The 21,455-nt window shown below is 42.8% G+C and overlaps 1 protein-coding gene across 4 annotated transcripts in view; it reads right to left on the bottom strand.

Annotated features, from left to right (window-relative positions):
- The window catches only part of b3galnt2 (beta-1,3-N-acetylgalactosaminyltransferase 2), a 32,677-nt gene extending 15,724 nt beyond the window's left edge, over window positions 1-16,953 (bottom strand). For all 4 annotated transcript variants that reach the window (XR_011673978.1, XR_011673977.1, XM_071391285.1 and 1 more), the window contains exons 1-3: window positions 16,698-16,953; window positions 4,184-4,319; window positions 2,009-2,109 (exon numbers count right to left, since the gene is read on the bottom strand). Coding sequence is in view for 2 of the 4 variants with exons in the window: in XM_071391285.1 (XP_071247386.1) it covers window positions 2,009-2,109; window positions 4,184-4,319; window positions 16,698-16,800 (340 nt within the window). In the remaining 2 variants the exon portion in view is untranslated. The remainder of the gene's footprint in view (window positions 1-2,008; window positions 2,110-4,183; window positions 4,320-16,697) is intronic.
- Window positions 16,954-21,455: the final 4,502 nt, after the last annotated feature.

The following is a 21,455-nucleotide window of genomic DNA, read 5'->3' as shown; positions in this document are numbered from 1 at the left end:
AGCTAGCACTGCGATGCAGTGCCCTAGACCACTGCGCCACCCGGGAGGCCCATAACTACCTTTTTAACATGAAGACTCAACTCTTATGACACTTTTTAATTCCCATATTTAGTATAAATAAACCATTCCGTTTGATTCTGTTGCTGGAGAGTAAAGACGGAGGGTGTTTCTCAAACGGCACCCTATTCCCTATGGGCCCCCGGTCAAAAGTAGTGCACCCTATTCCCTATGGGCCCCGGTCAAAAGTAGTGCACCACATAGGAAACAGGTTACCATTTGATGATGATGATGATGATGGGTGCTGTGGCCTTGGTTGGTTCCTGAGGTGTGAAAAGCAGAGAGCATCCCAGTGTCCTTGAGCTGTGGCTCAGAGTGAATCACACTGCTTTCCTTCATTCATATCCCAATTCTAGCACAGTTAATGACATCTGTTTCAGTTTCTAGAACACAAGCTAGGTTTCCATCCAATTGGTGACATTTTTTATGCGAATATATATATTTTAAAAAAGCAGGATAAAGACAATATGCGCAATTATCTTTTTTCACTTACCGAATAAAAATAGTTTTTCCATTGCATTTTTAACCCTTTATCACCGTGACCTTTCACCCCCCTGTGAAGTTCATCACAACTGATTTCATCAGTAGTTTAATAAACTGCATGGTTTCCTGAGTCCTAGTGGGACGACCACACAACAGATCATCACCGTGACCTTTCACCCCCCTGTGAAGTTCATCACAACTGATTTCATCAGTAGTTTAATAAACTGCATGGTTTCCTGAGTCCTAGTGGGACGACCACACAACAGATCATCACCGTGACCTTTCACCCCTCTGTGAAGTTCATCTGTAGTTTAATAAACTGCATGGTTTCCTGAGTCCTAGTGGGACGACCACACAACAGATCACCGTGACCTTTCACCCCTCTGTGAAGTTCATCAGTAGTTTAATAAACTGCATGGTTTCCTGAGTCCTAGTGGGACGACCACACAACAGATCATCACCGTGACCTTTCACCCCTCTGTGAAGTTCATCTGTAGTTTAATAAACTGCATGGTTTCCTGAGTCCTAGTGGGACGACCACACAACAGATCATCACCGTGACCTTTCACCCCTCTGAAGTTCATCTGTAGTTTAATAAACTGCATGGTTTCCTGAGTCCTAGTGGGACGACCACACAACAGATCATCACCGTGACCTTTCACCCCTCTGTGAAGTTCATCTGTAGTTTAATAAACTGCATGGTTTCCTGAGTCCTAGTGGGACGACCACACAACAGATCACCGTGACCTTTCACCCCTCTGTGAAGTTCATCAGTAGTTTAATAAACTGCATGGTTTCCTGAGTCCTAGTGGGACGACCACACAACAGATCATCACATGACTCCAAGTTTACTTCCATGTGATGTTTATTATAATCAATATTTGCGCTTAAAGACATTTCCACCGTCATGGAAATGACGAGGTCCTACCTGGGGGGGGGGGTCTGCGAGGTCCTACCTGGGGGGGGGGGGGTCTGCGAGGTCCTACCTGGGGGGGGGGGGTCTGCGAGGTCCTACCTGGGGGGGGGGGGGGGGTCTGCGAGGTCCTACCTGGGGGGGGGGGGGGGTCTGCGAGGTCCTACCTGGGGGGGGGGGGGTCTGCGAGGTCCTACCTGGGGGGGGGGGGTCTGCGAGGTCCTACCTGGGGGGGGGGGTCTGCGAGGTCCTACCTGGGGGGGGGGGTCTGCGAGGTCCTACCTGGGGGGGGGTCTGCGAGGTCCTACCTGGGGGGGGGGGGTCTGCAAGGTCCTACCTAGGGGGGGGTCTGCAAGGTCCTACCTAGGGGGGGGTCTGCAAGGTCCTACCTAGGGGGGGGGTCTGCAAGGTCCTACCTAGGGGGGGGGTCTGCAAGGTCCTACCTAGGGGGGGGTCTGCAAGCTCCTACCTAGGGGGGGGGTCTGCAAGCTCCTACCTAGGGGGGGGGGTCTGCGAGCTCCTACCTAGGGGGGGGGGGGGTCTGCGAGGTCCTACCTGGGTCTGTGAGGTTCATGAGGGAGCATGAGTAGGGATCTTCTCTGTCCTCTTCTGGAATGGGACAACCATGTTTCCCAATGATAAACTTCACCTGCACCCTGAAACACAACACCACCACAACAAAATAACATCATATAAAACAGACATCTCTCCACTTATTCTAGCACCTCTGATGAGTTACAGGGTTACAAATGGTACAGTGCATTCAGGAAGTATTCAGACCCCTTGACACTATCTTACAGCCTTATTCTAAAATTGATAAAGGCAATAAAAATCTCAACCTACACACAACAGCCCATAAATGACATTTTGGGAAACGTATCAAATAAATAATTTACATAAGTATTCAGACCCTTTACTCAGTACTTTGTTGAAGCACTTTTGGCCGAGATTACAGCCGAGTCTTCTTGGGTATGATGCTACAAGCTTGGCACACCTGTATTTGGGGAGTTCCTCCCATTCTTCTCTGCAGATCCTCTCAAGCTCTGTCAGGTTGGATGGGGAGCGTCTCTGCACAGCTATTTTCAGGTCTCTCCAGAGATGTTCGATCGGGTTCAAGTCCGGGCTCTGGCTGGGCCACTCAAGGACATTCAGAGACTTGTCCTGAAGGCACTCCTGCGTTGTCTTGGCTGTGCGCTTAAGGTCATTGTCCTGTTGGAAGGTGAACCTTGACCCCAGTTTGAGGTCCTGAAAGCTCTAGTTAAGGTTTATCAAGGATCTCTCTGTATTTTGCTCCATTCATCTTTCCCTCAATCCTGACTAGTCTCCCAGTTCCTATCACTGAAAAACATCCCAACAGCATGATGCTGCCACCACCATGCTTCACCGTGGGGATTGTGCCAGGTTTCCTCCAGACGTGATGCTTGGCATTCAGGCCAAAGAGTTCAATCTTGGTTTCGTCAGACCAGAGAATCTTGTTTCTCATGGTCTGAGGGGCCTTTAGGTGCCTTTTGGCAAATTCAAAGCAGGCTGTCATGTGCCTTTTACTGAGGAGTGGCTTCCGTCTGGCTACTCTACCATAAATACCTAATTGGTGGGGTGCTGCAGAGATGGTTGTCCTTCTGGAAGGTTCTCCCATCTCCACAGAGGAACTCTGGAGCTGTCAGAGTGACCATCGGGTTCTTGGTCACCTCCCTGACCAATGTCCCCCCCGATTGCTCAGTTTGGTCGGGCGGCCAGCTCTAGGAAGAGTCTTGGTGGTTCCAAACGTCTTCCATTAAAGAATGATGGAGGCCACTATGTTCTTGGGGACATTGAATGCTGAATGCTTCCCCAGATCTGTGCCTCGACACAATCCTGTCTCCGAGCTCTACGGATAGTACTTCGACCTCATGGCTTGGTTTCTGCTCTGACAACTGTGGGACCTTATATAAACAGGTGTGTGCCTTTCCAAATCATGTCCAATCAATTGAATTTACCACAGGTGGACTCCAAGTTGTAGAAACATCTCAAGGATGATCAATGAAAACAGGATGCACCTGAGCTCAATTTCGAGTCTCATAGCAAAGTGTCTGAATACTTAAGGTATCGGTTTTTATTTATAATACATTTGCCAAAATGTCTAAAAACGTGTTTTTGCTTTGTCATTATGGGGTATTGTGATGTCATTATGGGGTATTGTGATGTCATTATGGGGTATTGTGATGTCATTATGGGGTATTGTGATGTCATTATGGGGTATTGTGATGTCATTATGGGGTATTGTGATGTCATTATGGGGTATTGTGATGTCATTATGGGGTATTGTGTGTAGATTGATAACATTTTATTTAAACCATTTTAGAATAAGGCTGTAACGTGGGGAAAAAATCAAGGGGTCTGAATACTTTCTGAATGCACTGCGAGTGCACTACTTTTGGCCAGAGACCCTATGTAGGGAATATGGTGCCTAAAGTAGTGCACTATATAGGGAATAGGGCTCTGGTCTAAAGTAGTGCACTATATAGGGAGCCATTTCAGACGCAGTCAGTCATTTCCCAAGGCACTTCTCTTCAGTTACCATGGTTACTATGGGCTGTTGAAAGGACATATCACTCCCTCTGTATCATTCATACATACATACATACATAATTATGTCTGTGTCCCAAATGGGACCCTATCACTTATATTAGTGGACTACTTTGACCAAATATCCCCACTTGGACCAATGTAGTGTGTGTCTCTGATCCATACCTGTGTCGGTAGTGTGTCTGGTCCCGGAGGTATCCCAACCACGTCTGTCTTATAGCCTGTCTGAGATCATAGTGATGTCTGGCAGACAACACCCCCACCAGCACCTCACCACAGGGAGATGCTGCCGAGTCCTCATCTGTTAAAATCACCACCATACAGGTAAATGCATGGGAAAGGGAAAAGGGGGGGGGGGGGGGGGGTTGATGTAAAATGTGAACCATGTATAGACTGTCCATTTAAAAAACTTCACCTAGTCTACATTATGTTCAAAATCTGGAAAATAAATTCCTAAAGCAGGTGGCTATGAAGTCCTACCACCAGCGGGAGAGGAGAGTTTGCCGCTTATGACGAGACTTGCATCTCTAATGGATCGATTTGCAACTCTAAAAATGGGGCAAATTGGACTTAAAAGCTGGCTCCCCGCCAGCAAGGCCACCGAGCAAGTCTTCTGACGGGGAACCATTATCACTGGAGGGCCGCCTGCATGCCGATTGCTCGTTGCTAACTGGGAAATGGTTGAACTGATTCCTGCCTCAACATGATTTAATTGTTATAAAGACGTGGTTATGAAACCCATGAGACGTAACAAAAGATTGGCGACGAGTAAGTCTGAACCTACTGGAACAATTCTGTCCGGAAGAAGTTGGTTTTCCGTGGTATAGTCTCTAGGCTAACGTTAGCAATACACTGCGCTAACAGAGGTAAATACATAATCAAGCTAGTTAAGAGAGAGTTAGCATCGTCACAGGTGGAAGAAAATGATCCAAGACGGACATCAAAGCAGGAAAACAACGATTAAACAAACTTGGGAATTAAAAAAAACTGTTAAATGAGCGAACTTGATGAAATGTCAGTGAAGTGAATGAAGATCACATGGACAGAGGAAAATCTTGCCGTGTTTGAGGACAATATTGAAGTGAAATGACAAATCAGGAGCCATTTAAGAAACGAAAAATGTCCGGGATTGTTGTAAACATTGGACAGTATGATGAAAAGCGTTGAGTAGAAGAGTTCATATACAGAATGGTTTGAATATTTTTGTTCTTGCAAATGACATAGAGGACAAAAATGGTGCCTATATTTGAGTGTTATAGGGCTACAGACAATTAATTTACTACGCAGCCTGCTACAGCCACACAGGCCTGGTAATAAGACATATGGAGATATTGTGGAAATACTGAAGAGGACACTGTTCACGGAAACCACTGGTTATCGTTGAAAGGTTCCACAGAAGAACATCGGAAAGAGGGAGAATCAGTGACAATATTTGCCGCTGCGTTAACTACCAGAGCACAGAGTTTAACGTTGTTCTAAAATGACACCATTAGGAGACAGACTAGTATGTGGGCTACGGAATGAAGCTACACAAAAAAAAAAAGAGAGACTATTGACTGAAAGTAATCTGACCTTGACAAGGGCCATTGAAAATCAATACGTCTACGGAACTAGATGATAAAAGAGACTCAGTTGAGTTCATGAGGGAAAAACTTCAGAGTTGCAACAGAAAATCTGGGAAATCAAGGGACATGGCAAAGCGGGACATCAGGCTGACATGCCGGTGTAAGGACGCGCCGGTGTAAGGACGCGGATAGTCCAGCCTGTGGTAAAAAAAGGGCCACAATGAACGAGCAGAAACAAAAAGCGCTCAGAGAAAAACAAGAAACATTCCAACAAAAGTAAGACATGTTAAGGTGATGAGGAAGTCACACTGAATATACTCAAACTGTTGCTGGGGTCTGTACGGCTACTATTTCCCTCGCTTGTTAAAGTGGCAACCAGTGTGTATGGAGACTGACACAGGGGCAGCTGTATCGCGTTAGACACAGTCTACAAAATGACACGGGAACACCTTCCACTTCAGCCAGCACACATTGTGTTAAAGACTTGACACAGGTTCATCTGCTGGTGTGAGAGGCATCACTGAGGTCACAGTTCAGTTCAATAGACAAAGTGAAAAGTCGCCAGTACGTTGTGAAAGGAGACTATCCACTACAGGGACGTTCGTGGGTGGATCAAATAACATGACTGGTCATCAGGGAGTACAAAGACACATGGAAACACAGGCCTACCCGCCATCTTAAAGAAACATGGAGGAGTATTTCATGGAGAGCAGGAAATATATAACAGTGAAGCTTGGCATTAAGCCTCACAGCAAACCAACGTTTCTGAAAGTACCTTATGCTATCAGACCAAAAGTCGAGGCTGACTTGGACACTAGTTAAGAACAAAGTACTGGAGCCGGTCAAGGTGAGTGAGTGGGCCACACCCATCTGCCAGTCCTTAACTTCTTTGGGACAGGGGGGCAGTATTGAGTAGCTTGGATAAAAAGGTGCCCAGAGTAAACTGCCTGCTACTCAGTCCTAAAAGCTAGAATATGCATATAATTAGTAGATTTGGATGGAAAACACTCTGAAGTTTCTAAAACTGTTTGAATGATGTCTGAGTATAACAGAACTCATGGCAGGCAAAAATCTGAGACAAAAATCCAACCAGGAAGTGGGAAATCTGAGGTTTGTAGTGTTTCAACTCTTTGCCTATCCAAGATAGTGGAAATGGGATCATATTGCACTTCCTAAGGCTTCCATTAGATGTCAAGAGTCTTTAGAACCTTGTTTGATGCTTCTACTATAAAGGAGGGGGGAATGAGTCAGTGGTCTGGCAGAGTGGCATGAGCTGACCACGCGCCTTCACGTGAGATAGTTAGCTTGCGTTCCATTGCATTTCTGAAGACAAAGTAATTCTCAGTTTGGAACATTGAAGATTTATGACTAATCTCGTGTGAGCAGAAAATCATCACAGAAGGATTTGGCGACAGGCACGAATTCGAAATTGAACGAACCCATCACAGCTTACCCATGCCTGAATGAGAATGGACACGAGAACGGTTGTCATTCAATTCCTACGATCTACAGCCCGGGTCGAGGTACATAAAGCAGCGACAGAAAAGGGTGGCGTTCAGTGGGAAGGCCGCCGGCTGTCTTTTTCTCTCCGGACCTGTCCAAGGAACTGGCAATGAAGAATGAAGAGGAAGAAGAAGAAACGGCGAAGAAACAACGACACGAGAAGAACGTCAGGCGACGCTGGCATTCCCACCCTGCTCTTTACTTGGGAAGGGAAAGAAAAGTATGTTCAAGGACAACGTGGAGGCAGAGAGATTCTTGCTAGAGCAAGGCGTTTAAGCCTAGATAACAAAGATGAGACATGGTAAAATACAAGTCGAATTGTATGCCGTTTACTATACAACATGAAGGTAGCCCGTGTGTTTGTGGGACTCTGGGGAGTGTTGCTCATGTAGCCTTTCACGAACCAGAAGGAATTTTGAGTCGACACTGCAGGTTATCTTCCGTAGCATCAAAAAGATCGTTCTGTGATGATTGACTCGTCGAGAAGCAACGTTACGTTCCTAGTTGCTTTGTTTTTCTACATTTACTTCACTGTTTTATTGTACAGCTGGAGCATATACTGGGACATTATATATGATGTTTATTAGAGTTGTCACCTGTTAAAAATGGGATACTTCATGATCACAGGCTGTAACTAATCATGGTTTATATATGATGTTTATTAGAGTTGTCACCTGTTAAATGGGATACTTCACAGGCTGTAACTACTCAAGGTTATATAATAATGTTCATTAGAGTTGGCACCTGTTAAATGGGATACTTCATGATCACAGGCTGTAACTAACTACTCAGAGCAAATATGGATAATGGTTATGTAAACATAATCTCTTGGAATATAAAGGGTTGTGGTAACCAAGTGAAGAGGGAAAAGATTTACACATTTAAAATCAAAACAGGCGGATATTGTGTTCATACAGGAATCACATTGCTAAATTGTAATTATTTCACCTTTATGGTCTATTTATTGCCTCCCTACATTTGCACAAACTGTACATAGATGTTTCTATTGTGTTATTGACTGTACGTTTGTTTATGTGTAACTCTGTGTTGTTTGAGTCAAACTGCTTCGCTTTATCTTGGCCAGGTCACAAGTTGTAAATGAGAACTTGTTCTCAACTGGCCTACCTGGTTAAATAAAGATGAAATAAATAAAATGTTAAATAAAAATAAACATTTTACAGATACAGAGGCACTGACATTTAAAAAGGAGGTTGCAGAAGTGTATCATAGCTGATTTAATTCCAAAACAAAATGGGGGTGATTATTCTGATTACTAAATTAAGTCTTGTTGAAGGTACTCTGACGAGCATGGCAGGCTAATCTGCATTGAAGCTCTTATACATGGGATTAAGGTAGTGTTACGCAACATAAGGACCCTGATTTTTTTGTCACGAGGTCAACGTTATACTGGTAAATATGAAGGGGCAGATTGTCCTTAAATGGAGACTTTAACCAAGTGATGGACAATATGATTGATATATGTAAATGTAAAGATATGGGCCTTAAAGACATATAGAGATTAGGCCATCCTAATGATAGAACAAAAGTATATTCTCTCCCACGGTCATAAAAAACTCCAGAATAGATTTCTCGATATCTAATTTCATGGTTAATAATGTGATTGATTGCCAGACTGGGCCCATTGCCCTCAACATGTAACTCTATGTTGATATAAACTCTGAAAATGTGAGGAAAGGTAGATTTAGACTCAACACCACGCTATTACTAGGAGATATTTAGCCAGTCACTAGCAGAGGAAAGGTAGATTTAGACTCAACACCATGCTATTACTAGGAGATATTTAGCCAGTCACTAGCAGAGGAAGGGTAGATTTAGACTCAACACCATGCTATTACTAGGAGATATTTAGCCAGTCACTAGCAGAGGAAAGGTAGATTTAGACTCAACACCATGCTATTACTAGGAGATATTTAGCCAGTCACTAGCAGAGGAAGGGTAGATTTAGACTCAACACCATGCTATTACTAGGAGATATTTAGCCAGTCACTAGCAGAGGAAGGGTAGATTTAGACTCAACACCATGCTATTACTAGGAGATATTTAGCCAGTCACTAGCAGAGGAAGGGTAGATTTAGACTCAACACCATGCTATTACTAGGAGATATTTAGCCAGTCACTAGCAGAGGAAGGGTAGATTTAGACTCAACACCATGCTATTACTAGGAGATATTTAGCCAGTCACTAGCAGAGGAAGGGTAGATTTAGACTCAACACCATGCTATTACTAGGAGATATTTAGCCAGTCACTAGCAGAGGAAAGGTAGATTTAGACTCAACACCATGCTATTACTAGGAGATATTTAGCCAGTCACTAGCAGAGGAAGGGTAGATTTAGACTCAACACCATGCTATTACTAGGAGATATTTAGCCAGTCACTAGCAGAGGAAGGGTAGATTTAGACTCAACACCATGCTATTACTAGGAGATATTTAGCCAGTCACTAGCAGAGGAAGGGTAGATTTAGACTCAACACCATGCTATTACTAGGAGATATTTAGCCAGTCACTAGCAGAGGAAGGGTAGATTTAGACTCAACACCATGCTATTACTAGGAGATATTTAGCCAGTCACTAGCAGAGGAAAGGTAGATTTAGACTCAACACCATGCTATTACTAGGAGATATTTAGCCAGTCACTAGCAGAGGAAGGGTAGATTTAGACTCAACACCATGCTATTACTAGGAGATATTTAGCCAGTCACTAGCAGAGGAAGGGTAGATTTAGACTCAACACCATGCTATTACTAGGAGATATTTAGCCAGTCACTAGCAGAGGAAAGGTAGATTTAGACTCAACACCATGCTATTACTAGGAGATATTTAGCCAGTCACTAGCAGAGGAAGGGTAGATTTAGACTCAACACCATGCTATTACTAGGAGATATTTAGCCAGTCACTAGCAGAGGAAAGGTAGATTTAGACTCAACACCATGCTATTACTAGGAGATATTTAGCCAGTCACTAGCAGAGGAAGGGTAGATTTAGACTCAACACCATGCTATTACTAGGAGATATTTAGCCAGTCACTAGCAGAGGAAGGGTAGATTTAGACTCAACACCATGCTATTACTAGGAGATATTTAGCCAGTCACTAGCAGAGGAAGGGTAGATTTAGACTCAACACCATGCTATTACTAGGAGATATTTAGCCAGTCACTAGCAGAGGAAAGGTAGATTTAGACTCAACACCATGCTATTACTAGGAGATATTTAGCCAGTCACTAGCAGAGGAAAGGTAGATTTAGACTCAACACCATGCTATTACTAGGAGATATTTAGCCAGTCACTAGCAGAGGAAGGGTAGATTTAGACTCAACACCATGCTATTACTAGGAGATATTTAGCCAGTCACTAGCAGATGATCTTAGATCCTTTTTTGAGATCAACATGGGCTCAACTGAAAATATTTCCAAAGTATGGGAAACCTCTAAAACATGTAAGACAGGGAAAATAATTGCACATGCGTCCAAAAAGAAGAGATCAAGGGCTGAAAGACTAAACAGATTAGAAGCGCATCTTGGAAAGGGAATTGACATTTCACAGAGAGCACATTTCAAAATGACTGCAAATGAAAATTTCAGTTGCACGAAATGTCTAACTTGGGCTCCTGAGTGGCGCAGCGGTCTAAGGCACTGCATCTCAGTGCATGAGGCGTCACCACAGTCCCTGGTTCGAATCCAGGCTGTATCACATATGGCTGTGATTGGGAGTCCCATAGGCCCAGCTTCGTCCGTCATTGTAAATAAGAGTTTGTTCTTAACTGGACTTGCCTAGTAAAATAAAAGGTTAAATACAAAAAAAAAATTTAAAGGCAGAAAATGCACTGTTTAGGCTTAGAACCAGTTTTTATGAGAGAGGTGAGAAGACAGGCAGGCTACTAGCAAGACAACTAAGAATGAGGAACACTTAGAATAACAAATATAATTCCAGCAATTAAGAAGACAGTTCCGGTGACCTCATCCAAAGAGATAAAGTGTGTTTCAACGTTTTCATAAAGATGTATATACATCCTCCTGTTCAGCGAGCCCCAAAGACATGGATACTTTGTCTGGTATATAATTATCTAGATTATCAGATAGCCAGGTAGAGGACCTGGACTGTACTATAACAGAAGGGGAGGTTAGAGACGCCATTTTATCTATGAAAGCAGGGAAATCACCAGGTCTGGACAGCCTTCCTGTAGAATATTATAAAAAGTATATTGACATCCTTGTACCTGTATTGATAGTGGTTTACCAGGAGGCATTTAAAACTGGCTCCGGACACCTTTAATATCGCGGATTCCTAAACAGGAGATACTACAGAACCTGGGGATTTTAGAGGCATCAGCCTCCTGAATGTGGATTGTAAGACTCTTGCGATGCGCTTAGAGAAGGCACTACCTAATATCATACATAGTGACCAAGTAGGATTTATTAAGAAAAAGAAGATATGAGGAGGCTCTTACATCTCATGTGGTTAAACCACTCAAATATAGTTCCTACCGCTGCGGTCTCCTTAGATGCTGAGAAGGCATTTATTTTTTTTTACCCCTTTTCTCCCCAATTTCGTGATATCCAAGTGGTAGGTAGTCTTGTCTCTTCGCTGCAACTCCCGTACGGACGGAAGGCGAAGGTCGAGAGCCATGCGTCCTCCGAAACACAACCCAACCCCACTGCTTCTTGACACAATGTACATCCAACCCGGAAGCCAGCCGCACCAATGTGTCGGAGGAAACACTGTACACCTGGCGACCGTGTCAGCGTGCACTGCATCCGGCCCGCCACAGGAGTCGCTAGTGCGCGATGAGACAAGGATATCCCTGCCAGCCAAACCCTCCCTAACCCGGACGACGCTGGGCCAATTGTGCGCCGCCCCATGGGCCTCCCGGTCGCGGCCGGCTGCAACAGAGCCTGGGCTCGATTCCAGAATCCCTGGTGGCACAGCTAGCACTGTGAAGCAGTGCCTTAGACCACTGCGCCACCCGGGAGGCCGCTGAGAAGGCATTTGATAGGGTAGAGTGGGCTTCTCTTAAGAACCCTAGAAAAATTTGCTTTTGGACCTGACTTTTGAAAATGGATAGGGGTCCTCTATTCCAATCCTAAAGCAACAGAACTTACGAATGGAAATATCTCCTTTTTTTTGTCTTTCTAGAGGCACAAGGCAGGGTTGCTCCCTCTCCCCTCTCCTATTTACCAGTTTTAGTGCCTCTTGCAACAATGATGAGCACAGATCCAGAGGAAGAACAGAACACAAGCTGCTTATGCATGCAGACAATATTCTACTGCTGCGCTCTGATCCTCTTCAGTCTGTACCACCATTACTTACTTGTATTGAATCATATCGTAGTTTGTCAGGCTACAAAATTAATTTGAATAATTCGGACGCAATGCCAAATGTTACTCTGGAACCGTTACCCCATTTCATTTCAAATAGGTTTATACTGGGATGAAATATTTGGGTATTAAGTTGAGCTCAAATTTGGAGGTGACATTTTTGTGCCACCACTAGTCAAGATTAAGACCAATAAAAAACAAAATAATAATAAAATAAAAAAAGGGAAAATATATTTTTTTACTTTTATGGGGAAAGATCAACGTGATTAAAATGGCTGTGGTCCATCAATTTAATAATATCACCTATGAATTTTCCAGATCGGTATTTTAAACAATATGACAAATTAACTAAATACTTTGTGGGAAAGAAAGAAAAAAAACTGGATTCATATGAAGATGTGCTCACCAAGGGATGTAGGAGGCTTCACCAGATGTTAGCTTGTACCATTTATGATTTGAAATGGCTAAATCATTGGGGTAAAAGGGATGCTGGCTTGGATAACAATAGAACGGGAACAAAGTTATCCTTTCACCCCTGTTGATACTCTGTCACAGTCTTACAGGGGAGAAGTCTGTTGATATTCTGTCACAGTCTTACAGGGGAGAGGTCTGTTGATACTCCGTCACAGTCTTACAGGGGAGAGGTCTGTTGATACTCCGTCACAGTCTTATTGGGGAGAGGTCTGTTGATACTCCGTCACAGTCTCACAGGGGAGAGGTCTGTTGATACTCCGTCACAGTCTCACAGGGGAGAGGTCTGTTGATACTCCGTCACAGTCTTACAGGGGAGAGGTCTGTTGATACTCCGTCACAGTCTCATTGGGGAGAGGTCTGTTGATACTCTGTCACAGTCTTACAGGGGAGAGGTCTGTTGATACTCTGTCACAGTCTTTTTGGGGAGAAGTCTGTTGATACTCTGTCACAGTCTTACAGGGGAGAGGTCTGTTGATACTCTGTCACAGTCTCACAGGGGAGAGGTCTGTTGATACTCTGTCACAGTCTTACAGGGGAGAGGTCTGTTGATACTCTGTCACAGTCTTACAGGGGAGAAGTCTGTTGGCTAATGAAAGGAATTCATACTAAAAGGTGATCTGTACAATGAAGATGTTTTAATGTCATACTCAGATTTGGTTAAAACAAAATGTGGGAGACAAGGCACATTTTGGAAAAAATGTACAATAGAGAGAATGTTTGTAAACCGGCTATCAACAACATCCAGGAAATAACCCAGTAGCTGAGCATTTGGAATTACACGAACATAAAGCAGCCATTTTATACTCAATATTTAGTCATCAGCAGGGTAAAGAATGCAAAAACCTCAGAACAATATGGCAAATTGACCTTACGTGTGAAATTGAGGATGGTACCTGGTTAAAGATCTTGTCCAGCTCAAGGAGGAACATAAAGGAAGCCAGGGGGAAACATACGCAATAGAAGACACTATATAGGTTTTATTGGACCCCAACAAGGCTTCATTAGATGGGGCTGACCATCTGATGTGTTGGAAATGCCAAAAACACACTGGGACATTATTCCACGCAATATTGGTAATGTACATTAGTGCAACTTTTCTGGACGGTTGTTTTGAAATATCTGGAGGAATGGATGGGGTTAACAATTCCAGTTTCACTGAGAATATGTCTCTGGCCGATAGAACAGAGTTATCTAATGTAACAAATGAGGAATTTGGTGTCGGTGTCGTTACAGCAGCCAGAGTAATCCTTAGAATGTAGAAGGGTCCTACTCTGAGTTGTCATGTGTCTAAGACTGGGAGGTGATGACTGTCGCTTGTGAACCCATTTAGTTCTGTATAGTAGCTTGTGAGATAATATTTGCCTGTGTATGTGCTATGTCTGGATGTCATGCTCAATGTTTTTATGCTGTACAATGTTTTATTTGTGGAAAGAAATGACAATAAAAAAAAATATGACCAACCTACCATAAATTACTGTATTCCATAATTCCTAATTTGCATATTAAGTGCCCAAATCGCATAATACCGCATTTTAATGTATCATTGTTACTTTTATTTGAATATGTGTTCTACATCAGCCCTGCGAATGTCATAACAATATGACCACCCCATCTTGAGATATTGGACAAAACGTGTTGAATTTAAGAAGCAAGAGCAGTGACTTGGCGCCTGCGGCAGTGACTTGGCGGCAGTGACTTGGCGCCTGCGGCGGTGACTTGGCGGCAGTGACTTGGCGGCAGTGACTTGGCGCCTGCGGCAGTGACTTGGCGGCAGTGACTTGGCGCCTGCGGCAGTGACTTGGCGGCAGTGACTTGGCGGCAGTGATTTGGCGCCTGCGGCAGTGACTTGGCGGCAGTGACTTGGCGGCAGCGGCAGTCCAGGACCAGGAGTGATGCAGCCACTTCATGTTTTTGATTTAACCAAAGCTGGAAGACCAGGTGTGTTGAATTTCTGCAATCACTGAACTGATCAATTAGCTCAGTTGGTCAGGGCTGCGTTCAGTACATCACAACGTAATATAACGTTTAATTGAATGGAAACTGTGCTTTACTCAATGACCAGATAAAAACAGGGGAGAGGTTTGGATAGTGAATTCCAAATGAACCGCTGCCCTTTAAAAACATCACTCATTGCACAAACCACCGAACGGAGCAAACGTGCAGTATCTCAAAATATGTTCAAGAACCAACAAGAATGTTTGGGGAAAATGTGTTGTTCAGTACAAACCATTCCGCAACGTAGCAAACTTTCAAGCGAACTGAACGCACCCCTGGCGTGGTGCCTAGTTGGAACAAAATCATGAAGTATCTGTGGCACTCAACAGGGTTGCCTACCCCTGGACTAGGGATTAACATTGACCTGTCTGCAACCTTGTCCGACAATTTGAAAATAAGATCTCACCAATGGAAAAATTCTATCCACATGAAAGAAAGTTGTGTGTTCATGACACGCTTCTCTATAACATGGAATACAAAGTACAACACCAGAACCACAGGTTCATTTTGTCCCCTAACACCCTAGTATTGGGGTTCTGCCGCAGAGTATCATGGGTATTGCTGTGTTGTAGATATTACATTCTAGATATCACATTCTATATAAATGGTTGAATTGCACGCTAAAAATTCAGGGTTCAACAAGGGTCCTTTAAGAACCTCAAAGTTCCTTCTAAGAACCTCAAAGTTCTTGGCTCTGAAAATTGCCACCAAAAAAGGTTCCTCCAAGAACCCCATAGGAGGTGGAATTCGTCGAGGAACCTCCTTAGCTGGTGGGGGTTCTCGCAGGAACCCAACAAACATTTGGATTGACAGCAGGTGCAGTCACTTAGCAATGTAAAGATCTCCTCAACTTAAGGTGTATCCCTTATATGATTTAAATCAATATTGTTTTGTGATGATACCATCTATATTTTCATATTTGTGCAAATCTTTCTAAAAACAGTAAATTGGATATCAATCAACAAAGAGTTAAGAATATGTTGAAGGCTAGCTGTATTGGGAGCAGATGACTTAACTACTCACTTTTGTGTCTGTAGGTATACAGACGAGGAGGCATACTAAGGTATGTCTATTGGTCTGCAGATCACATTTACCATCCTCACCTCTTCAATTAAAATCCCATAAGGCCTCTACATTATGGTCAAGGTATGTGTATAAAGACCATAATCAAAACGGTTTCACATTCACCACAAAAACCAAGGTATGAATACTGTTGTGTGCATGTTTTGTTAAACATCTGTATAATTACTATTTTTTAGAATTGACAGACTTCACCTTCCCTACACCTCTGACGAATATAAAAACAGGAAACCTGTTCAATTACCATGCACTGCAAAAATCATTCTGGCTATGGATACGGAGAACATTAACATCAAACACGGCAGAGGATATACCCATTAGACTTGAGGCTCTACTGGGAGTTTACCTCATATTGTGATTATTATTTTAGTGGCAAAGCAGAATAAAACAATAAAAAACGGAGAACTAAAATATGGTGTTGTGCGTATTATTATGAATCATTATAATAGGCAGTTAACCCCAAACTTATAGATGTTCCCCCACAGTTTCAATGTAACGAACCCCTAAAGGATACTCCAGGAACCTTTTATTTTGTGAGTGTGATTCTGGTCTCATCACTAATTAATTGTTATAAAGACGTGGTCCCGAAATCCACGAGACAAAATACAGTATAAACATTTTCAGTATATTTTTATAATTGTCTAGTCCAACTAAACAATGTATATTCCAATGAGCGGTTTCAACACAGCTAGAGAAAAAGTTGACAGAATGAAAATATTACAGTACCATAATCTTTCTCCAACGAGATGGTCGCTCTGTTTGTCCACAACCAGAAGTGCACCACTACCGCGACAACACACGGAACTAGAAGCAAGGCTAGGCTTCGCATGGACGGATCGCTTGGTGGAGATGCCAACGGTTAACGAGTAGGCTATAAACTGGGTACGGTAGTGGTGTGTTGTTATCTGTGTGTAGCATAAAACGGTATGTGCCTCTTGTACATTTCTGTGCTAAATGTCACATGTCTGCCTCGCTCCTGTTCTGATGACGATGGTCATTCAACCAATGGAAGTGCAGACATCGAACCGCTATGTTTTCTGGGATATGAAGTGCTGTAGTCATTACGCCACAGGTCGCTAAAACAACAAAATATTTGTGCAACTGGGAGCGGTCCTATTTTATCATTGAGATTTCAACATACAGTAGTAGTAGGCTATTACTGATCTTTAAGCAATGCTAGTATTGTTACATGTATATACAGTACCAGTCAAATGTTGGACACACCTACTCATTCAGGGTTTTTCTTTATTTTTACTATTTTCTACATTGTTGAATAAGTGAAGACACCAACACTATGAAATAACACATATGGAATCATGTAGTAACCAAAACAAGTGTTAAACAAATCAAAATATATTTTAGATTCTTCAAAGCAGCCACCCTTTACACACTCTTTGCATTCTCTCAACCAGTTTCACCTGGAATGCTTTTCCAACAGTCTTCCCACATATGCTGAACACTTGTTGGCTGCTTTTCCTTCACTCTGCGGTCCAACTCATCCCAAACCATCTCAATTGGGTTGAGGTCAGGAGTGATTGTGGAGGCCAGGTCATCTGATGCAGCACTCCATCACTCTCCTTGGTCAAATAACCCTTACACAGCCTGGAGGTGTGTTTTGGATCATTGTCCTGTTGAAAAACAAATGATAGTCCCACTAAGCCCAAACCAGATGGGATGGCGTATCACTGAAGAATGCTGTGGTAGCCATGCTGTTTAAGTGTGCCTTGAATTCTAAATAAATCACAGACAGGGTCACCAGCAAAGCATCCCCATACCATCACACCTCCTCCTACATGCTTCATGTTACGAACCACACATGTGGAGATCATCCGTTCACCTACTCCCAAAGAGTACTCTCACAAAGACACGGCGGTTGGAACCAAATATCTCAAATTTAGATTCATTAAAACAAAGGACAGATTTCCACCAGTCTAATGTCCATTGCTTGTGTTTCTTGGCCCAAGCAAGTCTCTTCTTATTGGTGTCCTTTAGTAGTGGTTTCTTTGCAGCAATTCAACCATGAAGGCCTGATTCACACAGTCTCCTCTGAACAGTTGATGTTGACATGCGTCTGTTACTTGAACGCTGCAATTTCTGAGGCTGGTAACTCTAATGAACTTATCCTCTGCAGCAGAGGTAACTCTGGGTCTTCCTTTCCTGTGGCTGTCCTCATGAGAGCCAGTTTCATCATAGCGCTTAATGGTTTTTGGACTGCACTTGAAGTAACGTTCAAAGTTCTTGAAGTTTTCCGCATTGACTGACCTTCATGTCTTTAAGTAATGATGGACTGTCATTTCTCTTTGCTTATTTGAGCTGTTCTTGCCATAATATGGACTTGGTCTTTTACCAAATAGGGCTATCTTCTGTATACCAACCCTACCTTGTCACAACACAACTGATTGGCTCAAACACATTAAGAAGGAAAGACATTCCACAAATTAACATTTAACAAGGCACACCTGTTAATTGAAATGTATTCCAGGTGACTACCTCATGAAGCTGGTTGAGAGAATGCCACAAGTGTGCAAAGCTGTCATCAAGGCAAAGGGTGGCTACTTTGAAGAATCTCAAATATAAAATATATTTTGATTTGTTTAACACTTTTTTTGGTTACTACATGATTCCATGTGTTATTTCATAGTTTTGATGTCTTCACTATTATTCTACAATGTAGAAAATAGTAAAAAATAAAGAAAAACCCTTGAATGAGGAGGTGTGTCCAGACTTTTGACTGGTACTGTACATGAATTTAAATAATAAAATATATTATAGAAAAAGGGACCACGGACCACTTGGGTTGCCATTTCCTTTAATTCATGTTGATCCAGCTAGGGGGTTAATACAAAGCCTGCAATTCATTTATACATTTTTTTTTTTTTTTAAATAAGTAATTCCATTGATTTGTACAGCTGCGCGTCTACACAACCTTAAGTAAAGCAACCAAACCTCTACACAATATGTGCATTAAGTAAAGCACCCATCATCTATACATTGTTGGATCCTAAATCGCACTCGATTCCCTTTATAGTCCTCTGCTTTTGACCAGGGCCCATAGGGAATAAGGTGCCATTTGGAACAAAGACATTAAAATAGGCAATATTTCTCATCATAAGATTCCTCAGTCAGAAATAAATCCGTGCAAAGTTCACGTTTGAGACATGAAATCCATGTGTATGTTCCAAATGGCACCCTACTCCCTTTATAGTGCACTATTTTGGCCAGGGCCCATAGGACACTACATAGGGCTCTGGTCTAAAGTAGTGCACTATTGTAGGGAATAGGGTGCCATTTGGGACTTAGCCCATGTTTCATGTTCAGATTTGGCACCACCCTTTTAACTGAGGTCTGTTGGATTAGAGACCCCGAAGAGTTCACACAAACACAACTAAAGTCTGACTTAAGTCCAATATCTGGTTTCAGTGACAGTTCTAGGACAGTTCAAGGAATTGTGTAGCTTGGGTACCAAAGAGTGTCAGGATGGCACAAACAGACTGGTAACACAGGCTAGGAAAGATGTATGATACCTAATGAGGAAACACTAGGCTACTATTGTAAAGTACCAACAACAACAACAAAAACAGGGTTGCAAAATTACGGTAACTTTCCCAAAAATTCCCAGATTTTCCTGAAATCCTTGCGAAGTCTGTATTTGTTGCTTATTCCCTCCTACTTTTGTGAATTTTACAACCGGGACTTCTGGGAAAACGTGAGAATTTTGAAAACGTTATTCGAATTTTGCAAGCCTAAACAAAAACGTTTTAATTTGATTATTTACAGAATGTAAAGTGTTGAAGCAGATGAAACCTGAACCATAAAAAGGGATCATATAACATGTAAACAGACCCTTATATTAGTTATTGTTAAAAAATACTCAGGAGTATCAATCACACATTTTATAAACGGTTTAAACCTAAGTATCATACAATCTCCAAATCAGTAGCACTACACACCATGATGTTGTAATTGTCAGTGCTGTGCCACAGATATAGTACAACAATAATAATAATAATAATAAATACAACTAATAACAAGAATATTTTTTTATCTGTTTTTTTGTAAAAATGTGCTAAATAGGTATCTACCACCACGAACAGGAAATGCTTTGACACATTGTGCTTTTTGAAAACAAAATAAAAGCCTTTGGGTTGACAGTGTGGTAGAGAATAGGCCTCCTACATCCACTGATGACTTACACACTGATTGACTGTACTGCGCACTCTGGCTAAGTCCCAAATGGCACTCTATTCCCTATATAGTGCACTTATTTTGACCAGAGCCCTGGTCTAAAGTAGTGCACTAATATAGGAAATAGGGTGCCATAGGGCTCTGGTCTAAAGTAGTGCCCTATTAGGGAATAGGGCTCTGGTCTAAAGTAGTGCACTATATAGGGAATAGGGGGCCATTTCTGACGCACCCTCTAAAATACTTCCACCCTGTCGACAAAATAAGAGAATGTCAGACATTTCCGGTAACCTTCCCAAAATTCCCAGGTTTTCCCGAAATCCCAGTTGTAAGATTCCCGAAATCAGCAGGAAATCTGGAATCCTGGTGAAGTTACCGTAATTGAACAATCCTAGACCTGGATGGAGCACAGAGGGATCATGCAGGCCTTGGGTTGGTTGGCTGTTTGGTATAAAGACTTGCCATTCACAACCATTCATTCACTCACTCAGGACAGAACAGGCAACATATAGATAGGAAAAAGAAACAGGCTCAGGAAACAAATGAAGCAGTTTATAATAAAACAAAGGAATAAACAACATAGAAAAGTGATAGTAAAGTTCAATATATCAGACGTTTTGGGCAAAATGTTTATGTTCTGCAGTTAAAGCAGGATAGACTGGTTTGTCATCAGAGCCCTGGGGGACACCAGTAATGAGACACTAAAGAGGACCTAGTACAGAGCCCTGGGGGACACCAGTAATGAGACACTAAAGAGGACCTAGTACAGAGCCCTGGGGGACACCAGTAATGAGACACTAAAGAGGACCTAGTACAGAGCCCTGGGGGACACCAGTAATGAGACACTAAAGAGAACCTAGTACAGAGCCCTGGGGGACACCAGTAATGAGACACTAAAGAGGACCTAGTACAGAGCCCTGGGGGACACCAGTAATGAGACACTAAAGAGGACCTAGTACAGAGCCCTGGGGGACACCAGTAACGAGACACTAAAGAGGACCTAGTACAGAGCCCTGGGGGACACCAGTAATGAGGTATTAGAGGACCTAGTACAGAGCCCTGGGGGACACCAGTAATGAGACACTAAAGAGGACCTAGTACAGAGCCCTGGGGGACACCAGTAGTGAGGTATTAGAGGACCTAGTACAGAGCCCTGGGGGACACCAGTAGTAAGATCCTATATGATGAGGATTAAGGGTGAGATTAAATATGTATGTAGTATAATAACTGTATAATGTGTCTTAATATTTAGTTGTCTGGTTAGAATCACTGCTCGTTGGATGTTACACCTGAGTCTAACCA

This window comes from Salvelinus alpinus, chromosome 3 (genome assembly GCF_045679555.1).
Source record: "Salvelinus alpinus chromosome 3, SLU_Salpinus.1, whole genome shotgun sequence".
Lineage (NCBI taxonomy): Eukaryota > Metazoa > Chordata > Actinopteri > Salmoniformes > Salmonidae > Salvelinus > Salvelinus alpinus.
This window is presented reverse-complemented; position numbering and strand designations above follow the sequence as displayed.